This window comes from Onychomys torridus, chromosome 9, assembly GCF_903995425.1.
Source record: "Onychomys torridus chromosome 9, mOncTor1.1, whole genome shotgun sequence".
Lineage (NCBI taxonomy): Eukaryota > Metazoa > Chordata > Mammalia > Rodentia > Cricetidae > Onychomys > Onychomys torridus.
In genome coordinates this window covers 66,452,340-66,463,387 of record NC_050451.1, presented here as the reverse complement: position 1 = coordinate 66,463,387, position 11,048 = coordinate 66,452,340, and the positions used below count along the sequence as shown (strand labels likewise).

Sequence of the window (11,048 nt, the reverse complement as noted above, 5' to 3'; positions counted from 1 at the left end):
AACAACTCCAGACCAAAAAAAAAAAAAAAATCAGACATAGAAATATACTTAAAAGCAACTGTTAAACCACCAATAGAAAAGCAAGTGGAAAAACTAATGAAAGCTTTATTCTGTTGAACTGGTGCTGAGCCGGCATGGTTGAGGGTCAGCTGCTGCAATCATTTCTTTGTGTACAAGGAGCCGTGTCTGACCACGAGCAGCTTTGGCACCTGCAGGCCAGGCAGGTTCCCATTCAGGGATTCTTCAGCTTGTACATCTTTGGATTGCTAATGTCTAAGGCAAAGGGGTATCTCTTGAGGATAGTGGGGTGTGGGAGAGGTGATGAAGCACCAATTGGATTGCTAAAGGACCCAATCTTGCTCAGTATTAAGCACGCTACAGTACAGAGTGTGTAGTAATGTCCACAGGACCTGAGAACTGCATGGTGAAGAGGAAGCTATGCAGTTCCAGAGCCTTGCTGACTTTTGGCACAGGGCTATCAATCTCCATGGAATTACCTGCTTCCAGTCAAAGAAAGAAGGGGCATCAGGCTTCACAGTCTGAGCCTCCTACAACTTTCTGAGCATGTCCCTATCAAGTTCTCAGAGGAGCCATCACTGCTTCATACAGACACCTCAGTGTTTTCAGACCTTAGTAGTCCAGTCTTAAGCAATATGCCCCCTGTCCTGATAGTCTGGGAATAGCCCTGAGTGTAGAGTGCCACATAGACTTCTGACTGTGGCACACCAAAAGTCTGTCATGCCAAATCCCCAGATGGATTTAGGACTTGTGAGAACTGTAGACTTGTTCTGTGTGTAGGACTGACTCTCTTCATACATATATGAAGAAACACATACAGGAGTGTGTGTGCGTGTGTGTGTGTGTGTGTGTGTGTGTGTGTGTGTGTGTGTGTGTAGATCAGTAGAAAACTTTGGAGAGTTGGTTCTCTCCAGTGTGGATGTGAGTATCAAACTCAGGTTGTCAAACTTGGCAGCAAACATCTTTAGCCAGTGAGCCATCTCACCAGTCCCCTGCTGGTCTGGCTTACATTGTGGAAGAGTCTTTGGTTCCCTTTCTTCCTCTGGGAGCCTGCTGGACTGGCTCCTCACTTCATGCTGCTTAGCCTTTGTATTTCTCCAGGCTATTCTCTGTCTCTGAATTCCTTTGTGTTTTCTCATGCCCATCTATGTTTTCCCTCTTTGCCTAACATCCCTCCCCCTTCCATCTGACTTTTCTCAATCCTAGAATCTCCTGGAAACTACTTCTAATCTTCCATGTTGGCATACCCCTCACATAGCCCTGCAAAAAGGATTCTTGAGAAATAATAACGCCATCACAGAGAAAGGCAATATCTTCTGCTATGCATGTAGCTTCTAACCAACATGAGTGTAGAGAATACATTACTCCCCCCAAGAAATAGGAAGAAGGACATTGTGTTAGATTATGATGTGATTCCATAGGTTATCACAGTCAGATTCCTGCCTTATGTATGTAGGAACCATTTCTTCACCATTCTGAGCAAGGGGAATGGATGTTTCTGACTCCAAATTTGGGGAGTACACATGGAGTGGCCTGTTGCACTAATAGATTTCTTTACCTTTAACCCTTAGCACCTATCTCCATGAACTTTTCTGCTATTCCTGTATATAATGCAGATATAATAGGTTTAGAAGTTGACCCTTCCTTAGATATGAAATTAGGAAAACAACAACAACAACAACAACAAACCTCAGCTGTGCTCTTGAATGTCACCCACAAACAGGAAGGTATGAAGCCAAGTTTCTCCAGTTCTTTGTTTCATCTCCTAGTGTTGCTTGGATATTATTTTATCAACACAATGGAAATCCTGCTACTGCTGTATGACTAGAAAACATTGCAAGAAAACTACCTGGGGTATGGATGTTAGCATTTAAAACAGGGAACCACAATATAAGGTAAGTTCTTTTTAAGCAAATTTGTCTTTTGGTTTCTGATTTCATTTAACCTGTAGGTTGTTTTTTCCATGCATTCTCCAGGCATTTAAAGCAAATTTTATCCTGTGTAGACCACTTGAATGGTTAAGATGGATTTCTTCAGCAATAGCCCAAGAAAAAGCATACGTGAGCTGTTGCCACAAGAAACATCATTAGTCATTTTCTCACACTGTTTGAAGACAAAAGGAATCATTCTAACTTTGAAGAATATTTATTCTTTGCTCTGCAGACCTGGAAAATGGGAGGAGGGATTTTGAAATAATTTGAGTGCAGGAAAGAAAGAATGTGGGTTTCAATCAGGGAGAACATGCAAAGAGTATGTCTTGATTGGTACAGATTCCTGGGTACCCACTAAAGAAAAGTGATATTAAATAAAATATTCATAGTTTTATTTATAAGCTTATATCATGGAAACAGAACACAAAGAGATGCTGACTGATGTTTCTATAATAAATTTCAGCTATAGAAGATTCCCATGGCTAGACCTCATATCTGAGCCAATCATAATTCTCCCATGTATTGGGATTTTTGTTGTTGTTTAAAGACAAGGTCTCTCTCTATAGTCCTGGAACTCTCTTTGGAGATCAGCCTGGCCTGGAACTCACAGAGACCTGTCTGCCTCTGGCCACCAAATGCTGGGATTAAAGGTGTGCACCACCACACCTGGCGATTGAAATATTTTTAAGAATGTGTATGTGCATGCATGACCATTCACTGGGGACAGGTAGAAAGAGAAGATGCAGGTACAAACTGAGAGATCTGTACCCATGACTCCAGGAATTCAATAAACTATGAAGCAGGTAGCAGGAGAGGCTAACAAGGGAAGAAACTCGGGTCTGAGGGGCCACTATTCCAGGTCTTCTTCTCTAGTTAGCTGGTGATATAGGTACTGATACCAGTCTGCTCCATCTAGAGGGCCTGTTGCTACACTTGGTTTGTTGTGTTCTTTTTTTCTGTCATCTGTAGTTTGTACTGGTAAGGGCAGAGAAGTGAGCAGAGAGGAAGATGCTCAGGATTTCTGTTTGCCTCTACAACCCTAACCAACACACTCTTTCTTCTCAGACTGTTAAGTTTTCCCTCATTGGATAGACCTTAGATTCTAAACCCTAATCTACTGAGAAAGGACATGTTGTCACTGCACAGCAGTCCTTTATTCTGACCTTGTCAGGCAGGGGAGAGAAAAGTGATGGAGTCCCAGGTTATTTTGTAGCACTGTGGTATAGAACTGTAGATCTAAGTGTGCAAGAAATGGATATACTTTGTGTCTGCTAGCAGTTGTATTTCAGGGAACGTTTAATGACCTAAGGAGGTTCATAACATATCTGTATTGTGATCACCTTTTCCTAAAATCAAATACAATACATACTAACTAAATAAATAAATGGAAACTAATCAAATGCCAACAGTATTTAAGGATGGATAATCTTATTTTCTTCTCCAATTTGAATTCTGTGCCCCCCCCTCCAACTCACAAAAACATATACATTTCTTTTAGAGCCAGATAAGCTTACAGCACTATTTAAAATTGTAAAGAAGTAACTGCTACAGACTGGAATGTCTCTATAAGATACCTACTCTGGACACAGGGAAGCAGGAAGACAAGGATCTGGATGATTCTTTCCATCACAATGAGGGAGGATTGGAAAAGACAGGATACTAGTAGACTACAAACATCTCCTTACTTGGAAATAGGAGAAAATATCTTCCTTGGGAAAAATTATTTACTTATTTGCTTACTAACTGTCTTAGGTCCATCTCATAGCTGGTTAAATAGAATGTAAACTGATTATGTGTCTGTTATTCCTTGGAGGTACAAGACAAAGAAAAATGAGGAGAAACTTGAAAAAGCAGCACCAGCCCCAGAATGTTCCACAAATACCTCGCATTCAAGTGCCTGCCTCTGCTGTTGACAATTCATTACTGAAGGTGCCACATCTTGTTGGAAGAGAGAGGCCTTTTCTTCTTTCTTTGAAGGGTTGAGGACTTTTTTCAACTGTCTGTGCGGGAAGTGGGTATTCTTTGATCCCGCAGTAAGTGCCTGCTGAAGGAATGAATGAAGGTGGACAAGGACAGCCTAACCCTAAACACCCCCAGTGGCTGGAGTCTGAGAAGCAGTCTTCTCCTTTCTTGGCTGTCCCACCACCATGGGAACTCACTTAATTGGCAACATCAATATCGCGGCTTCCTGCTTGAGATGTCTTTCCCACCAAGCTAATTATAGCCATTCACACAGGAACTCTCTGTAGAGATTTCCTTTTTCTTCACATCTCTTCCAAGAAAGATAGGAGGCAATGTAAGAATATGAGAAATGTAACCTGCTACTGACTTCTCACTTAGGATGTTTAAAGTTTTACACAGGGGAGGAAGTAGGCATAGTTTTTCTTGATAAAATAAAAACTGTAACTTTCAAGATTTTTTTTTTTAATCTGATGTAAGGGAAATTCCCATTGTATGGGGAGCTTTGCTGTTGAAGTGGGCTAGCAATTTTCCTATTATCTTGTCTGCAATCATGTGAAAGGCTTAATTAGTTACTCAGGAATGAAATCCATTCTCTTCTTCAAATGTATTATCCCCAAGCATACATAATATAGAAACTGGGAGTGAATTGATGTCTTGCTTGTGAGGCTCTTGGCTTTGCTACTTTTACTCTGGGTTTACTTTTAATATCAAATTCAAAGACTCTAGACTTAAAAACAAATTGTGGTGATATTGTGTTCCCCCAAAATATTGTGCACCCTAATAAACTTATCTGGGGTCAGAGAATAGAACAGCCACTAGACAGACATAGAGGCCAGAAAATGGTGGCACTCACACCTTTAATCCTAGCATTCCAGAGGCAGAGATCCACCTGGATCTCTGTGAGTTCAAAGCCACACTGGAAACACGCCTTTAATCCCAGGAAGTGATGGCAGAAAACAGAAAGGTATATAAGGCATGAGGTCCAGGAACTAGAGCTGGTTAAGCTTTTAGGCTTTTTAGCAGTAGTTCAGCTGAGATTCATTCTGGATGAGGAATCAGAGGCTTCCAGTCTGAGGAAACAGGGTCAACTGAGGAATTGGCAAGGTGAGGTGGCTGTGGCTTGTTCTGCTTCTCTGATCTTCCAGCATTCACCCCAATACTTGGCTCCTGAGTTTGTTTTTATTAATAAGACCTTTTAAGATTTGTGCTACAACAAATTGTCTTACAGATTTCAGATTTTAGTCCCCCACAGAATGTCTAACCAGTAAGCCGCCCTAACCTATGTATATATGTAAAAGTGTAAGAGCAGTTCTCCCACATGGTTTCCAGTTGGATTTGAAATTTGTCTCTTGGGTATTTTGTATCCAGGACAAACTTATTTTAACTTGGCTTTTCTAGAAGGTTCATGCCATTATCACAGTTTCCACACTTACTTTTGAGATAGGGTTTCATGTAACCTAGGCTGGCCTTCAACTTACTATATGGTTAGGGAGGGCTTGAAACTTCTGATCTTTCTAGTGCCCCCTCCCTCCCTCTCTCTTTGAAACAGGATCTCACTATGTAGCCCGGCTGGCATAGAACTCACTGGTAGATCAGACTGGCCTTGAACTTGAGGTGCTCCTTTGTCCCCTGCCTCCTAAGGGCTGGCCTATACCACCAAGCCTGGTTCCTCTGTTCCCATGGCCCTGTTTTACTGCCCATGTTGATCTCCCAGCACATTGTCCACTTGATGGTCTGTCCCTGTTCCTGACTGGGAACTTCCACTGAACATCTCAGCTATCTGGAAGCCTCCTCCTCCGCCCTGTGTAGATTCCCGCAACCTATTTTTCTCGATAAAGATCAGTAAAATCCTCACATCCTGGAAGCATTTATATCTCCTTCAGTATATAATTATGACTTACAGCACCTAGAACCTTCTTCTTCCCTGCCATCCAGACCTTTTCCTTCATTGTCATCCAAACACGGAGAAGATTGTTTACACAAATGGTGAAGGGAAATTTCCTGATTATTCATCTCCCAGGCTCCTTAAAAATATGTGTCACCTTAAGAGAAGCCTCTTATTCCTGTGAACACTAGTTTTGAATGTGTTACACTTTTAATTACATAGGGGTTTATCAAAGTCACCTCTTTCTTCTAACAGGACCTAAATCAAGGGCAGCGACGCTACTTTTACAGCATCATGAGGATTTATGACTCCAGGTCCCAGTGGAAGGCCCTGCAGACCCGCTACATTCACAGCCTTGGGTACCAGCAGCAGCTGGGTGAGTTTGACTACCTTACCAGAACAGGCATATCAGCAGGGAACTTTTCATTACAGCCAGAAGTCACATCTCCAGATAAATAATCCAAGAAGAATGGCCTCTGCCAACCTACTTTATCAACATGGTTGGCTAGCCAAGTTTAAAAATGATTATCCCTGACAATAGACAATGAGGTTTTATAGGTGAATTAAGAGGGTTTAAAGAAATTAGAGTATGGATTCTTATAAAATGTTAACAACTGTCTGAGATTTATATGAACTTGACCTAGTAGATCAATACACTGGACTTGGAAAGCCAACAGAAGCTGAAACAATGGCTCCCCTACTTCGTGTTTGTGTAAGATCAAAGACAGTTTACTCCCAACAATAACAACTGTGTGTTTCAGCAGTTGGCATAGCCCCTATATCCTGCTCAATCTAGTTATAGAACCAGGATCCCACACAATTCTGTAATATGATGAAGACCATTCAGCCAACCATCATCAAAGAGGACTTCAGGCAAGAAGTGACTTCTCCAAAGACCATGGCTTCCATCTGCTCATACTTGGCTTTCTCCCTTTCTATCAAATCCACTCAGATTTTACAAAGCTCAGATGAAACCATAGTTTCAACAGAACTGAATGCATCATGAGCATCAACCTGCTAAAAGGCTTTATGGCTATTAATTCCTTTATCCTACAGGAACGCCTCTAGTTGCTTGCCCCCTCCACTGCACTGTCCTCCCAACTCAGGTAGAAAATTTAAACCCAGATGAGTTAAATAACTTTACCACAGTCATAAAACTAGTGAACAAGGACCTGGAGTTTGGTGATTACTGACGAGTGTCTGAAATATGGTAGAAGCACCATCTGGTGGTTTTTATTTTCAGAGCCAAATGCCAAAGAAGCCAATAAACTTAAACGCAGAGGAATTTTGTAATGTTCATAAAATCTAATTGTCATCTTACTAAAATGCAGATTCCCATGCCTTGCTTTCTGGGCTTCCATTTCAGAAGGTCTTTGAAGAGAGTAGAGTTTTGAATTATAGTGGGATTTTGTTAAAAGCACATGGATTCAGAGCATCTAGTGGGTACAATGAAGACTGTATTTTGAGAAACACTGAAAGAAATCATTTTTATCTTTTTAACCAGGGATTATTTTTCTCTGAATTGAAGAAAGTTTTGATAACTAAGATAAGTCATGTGAGAAGGCTACTCATCACTCAAGTTTCTTTCCAAATGTCTTGACATTCTAGTTGGTGACTATAGTAATTTGTGTTACTTAGCTCTTCTCATTTATATGACAGAATATCTTATGGAAACCACTCTGGTTAGGAAGGACTTATTTTGGCTCATGGTTTCTAGAGGTGTCAGTCCATCATGACATGGAAGGGGTAATACAGGACAGCTTTTCACATCCTGACAGCCAGGAAGAAGAGAACAGAGAGTATGGGTACTCAGCCACATTCAGGAAGGGGCTCCCCCAGTTCATCTTCTCTAGAAATAACCTTCACAGACACACAAGGTGTGCCTCAACAATCTTTAGGTTATCTAGGTCATTCAGGTTGATAGTGAAGACTAACCATCATGCTCACTGAAGGAAAAATGCAAAACAAAAAATAAATTCTTCCTGTCCTCAAAGACAGTATAACCAGGGCATGCTAACCACGGAAGCAGAACTTCCATTCACCTCTGTGAATATTTTTGTTCTATAAATTTGTTGAGTTGAAGAGATGGCTCAGTGGCTAAGAGTACTTGCTGTTCTTTCAAAGGACCTGGGGTCATTTCCCATCACCCAGTTGGCTGACAACCACCTGCAAGTCCAGCTCTAGGAGATCTGTCACCCTCTTCTGGCCTCTGGGGCCAGCAGGCACACATGTGGAATACATACACATATCCAGACAAAATGTTCATACACACAAAACAAAAACTAAAGAAACCTTTCCAAGAAAAATACTGACCTTGGCATTCCTCTTGTTTCTTTGCTCAGGCTATATCACTCAGCAGGAGGCCTTGTCTTGTGCTGCTCTGCTTAGACATTCAACCATGCGAGCCTCAACCAAGGTAGATCCGCAAAGGACCATTCCCCGAAACTCTTCAGCCACGCAAAGAAAACGCCGACCAGCAAAACCAGAGTCTAGAGTTAGACCCAGGGCCCCTAGCACAGCACACTGAGCATCAAGACCCGAGACTAATCTCTAAAATAGACAGCTCATCTGTGTATTCCTGGCATCCTAGTGGGGGCTTGGTATATGTTTGCTGTATGACAATGAATAAAAGAACACTAATATAAACTCCAGATCTACACATAATCCCATCTTCACATAAATGCCACCAACAGGAAGTTGAAAGATTTGCAAGCTATAGAGCAGATAATAAGCAAGGTTTACCACATATAATCTGTAAAATAAAGGAGCTTTCACAGCTTTCAAAGTAAAAGCTGCTTTTGAGTTCCAGTGTCCCGGTGAAGTCTCGGGGGAGTAGAAGGGGGTCAAGTGCCTGGACCCGTCTCCCTGGGTGACAGCTGCCTGCAAGCTGCCCGTTGCACATCTGGAAACATCTGGAAACACACAAAGCCACACAGTCAATACTGATTACAGACGTTTCTGGAGTCACAGTGTTCCCACCAGGCAGTGAGATTCACTGTGGCCCTGCAGTTTCCTGTTCTCTTGACTCAATCACATTTCTGACATTTTGAAATTTATTCTCATCAGTCTGCTACTGCCAGGCTGATTCTAGACAGCCGTGATTGGCCTTCACGTGGGTAAGGTAATTCATGCACACACCTGCCCCTGGCAGTAACAAACACTATCAGCAGAACAGAAAACAGCCCCAAAGAATTGATCGCAAGTCTTGTCTTTGAAGATCTTAAGAACTCGTACAAGACCATGCAAATGAGCAGACAATGAGAAATGGCCAGGCAAGTTTCTCTACAAGTGGCACAGTATCATATTAGATATGTTTAATAATGACTTTCTTCACCAATTATTCTCCTGTGTGTGCCAAAAATTCATGATCCTATACAGTCAAATTAAAAACTGTCACTTCCTTTATTTTTTAAATGCCATTCATCTCAGCCAATGACTATTACCACATGAAGAAATTGTTGAGATAGAACTTATTTTACAAGAGACATGGAACATTCATTTGAAAAGGAGTTGTTACAATATTACCACACACCCTTTCCAGCCAAAACCCAAAATAACAAAAAACCCAAATCCTCTCATTGATAATTGCCTTCTCTCTGCAGCCATTGACATAAAAGGTATGAAATCAGTCAAAGGCTTCTAAAGAGCCTCATTATTGGGTCTACAATTCCACCTGACTTTTCTTTGGATGGGGTGAGGGGCATGGTTGTCTCACCTGTCTGTCAGGAAGTCTTGGGAAAGCAGGGACAACCTCTGACCAGATGGAGACTGTGCTGCTGTGGCTCATACTGTCCATCATCAGCGTGGAGAGACTAAGGGGCCATTTGCCTAATCATGAAGCAGCTTCTTGAGCACCCTGACACTGATTCAAGTACTCTGTGTAGATCACACTGTTATGTTAGGGGTTGTTAGGCAGCTTTTAAAAATCTTATAGAACTGGGGTAAGCTGTGAGGTAACCCTCCTAAGAGTTAGAGGATGATGGCAACCCTTCCCCTGTTTCCACTCGGAGCCTTTTATCTCCGTGAACTGCTGATGTGCACTTTATCGTGGGCTTTTGTGACTTGGCTGGCCTAGGTACCTGCTGAGTCAGCGTTAACTTGTGTTACAGAATAACAAGAATAACAAGCATGGAGGATCCGTGCTGCAACCCTGCATCAAAACCACTCGGGAGCATTTGTTCCAACAGAGACTTTTACAATCCTATGGGCAGGTGAATGTCACCGGCCTGTAAGAAGGACAGATGGGTTTAATAGATGTGAATTGGTGCAGGATCCCTTCTTGCTGATTCCCCCTCTGAGAAGATAATGTTCTCCCTACAGCTAGAGCTCCACATTTCAAACTTGCAAAGATGTGGTAGGTTAGGGAGCTTTAAAAAAAAATGATGCTCACGGGAAAGGACACTGAGAAAGATAATCAAGGGCGTAGAAAGGACACAAGAAGGTTTTAGGTAACCCTACTGCTCTGACCAATTGGAGACTATGCTGCTGGGGCTCACAATGGCCGCCATCAACACAGGGAGATCAAGGAACCATTTTATCTACAGTTGCTGACACCTGAAAGAGACCCTGACTGTGGAAAGCTGTCCATAAAGCTTGTTGAACAATACTGATGTTTTCCAAGTCTGCAATGAGACTGGCCTCTGGGTTTGGGATGTGCTTCAAGGGTCCCAACAAGCTACACTGCTAGGGAGGCCTGGCAGTGGTTATCAGGGAGAGGTGATCAGAACAGTTCATCCAAGGTGCAGGTAATAGCGGGGCACCAACAAATTTTCAAAAGGTAATAAAGCCAGGTAAAGTTGGTCTCCTTCATATAATTGCCACAAGATGGTCAGGGGCAGAATGTGCTCCCCACTCCTTCCTGGCTATAAATCCTAAACAATTTCTAAGGGAACACGAGTTCTGGGTTTTAATTATCCTTCTTGTCTCTGTTGGAAGTGGAAAACTTGTGTTATGGTTCAGATATTATTTAGTTGTACTGAATGGGACCTGTGTTGGGAGTTTTGTCCTCCTTGTGGAGATGGGACAGAACTGTTGTGATGTGGAACCTCACAGGTGTAACAGGAATCTTAAAAGTTCTTATCAATAAAATCAAACCTGAGGCCAGTTATTGGGGTGAATGCTGGAAGATCAGAGAAGCAGAACAAGCCACAGCTTCATCACTTCTCCAGTTCCTCAGCTGGTCTTGTTTCCTCAGACTGCAAGCTTCTGAGTCCTCATCCAGAATGAATCTCAGCTGAACTGTGTTGCTCCAA

At 42.2% G+C, this 11,048-nt stretch overlaps 1 protein-coding gene across 1 annotated transcript; it reads left to right on the top strand.

Annotated features, from left to right (window-relative positions):
- Positions 1-1,845: 1,845 nt before the first annotated feature.
- Fam216b (family with sequence similarity 216 member B) lies at positions 1,846-8,549 on the top strand. The gene is made up of 4 exons (XM_036198597.1): positions 1,846-1,913; positions 3,763-3,878; positions 6,052-6,172; positions 8,139-8,549. Exons 2-4 carry the CDS (start codon positions 3,780-3,782, stop codon positions 8,321-8,323), a joined length of 405 nt encoding a protein of 134 aa, XP_036054490.1. The 5' UTR covers positions 1,846-1,913; positions 3,763-3,779; the 3' UTR covers positions 8,324-8,549.
- Positions 8,550-11,048: the final 2,499 nt, after the last annotated feature.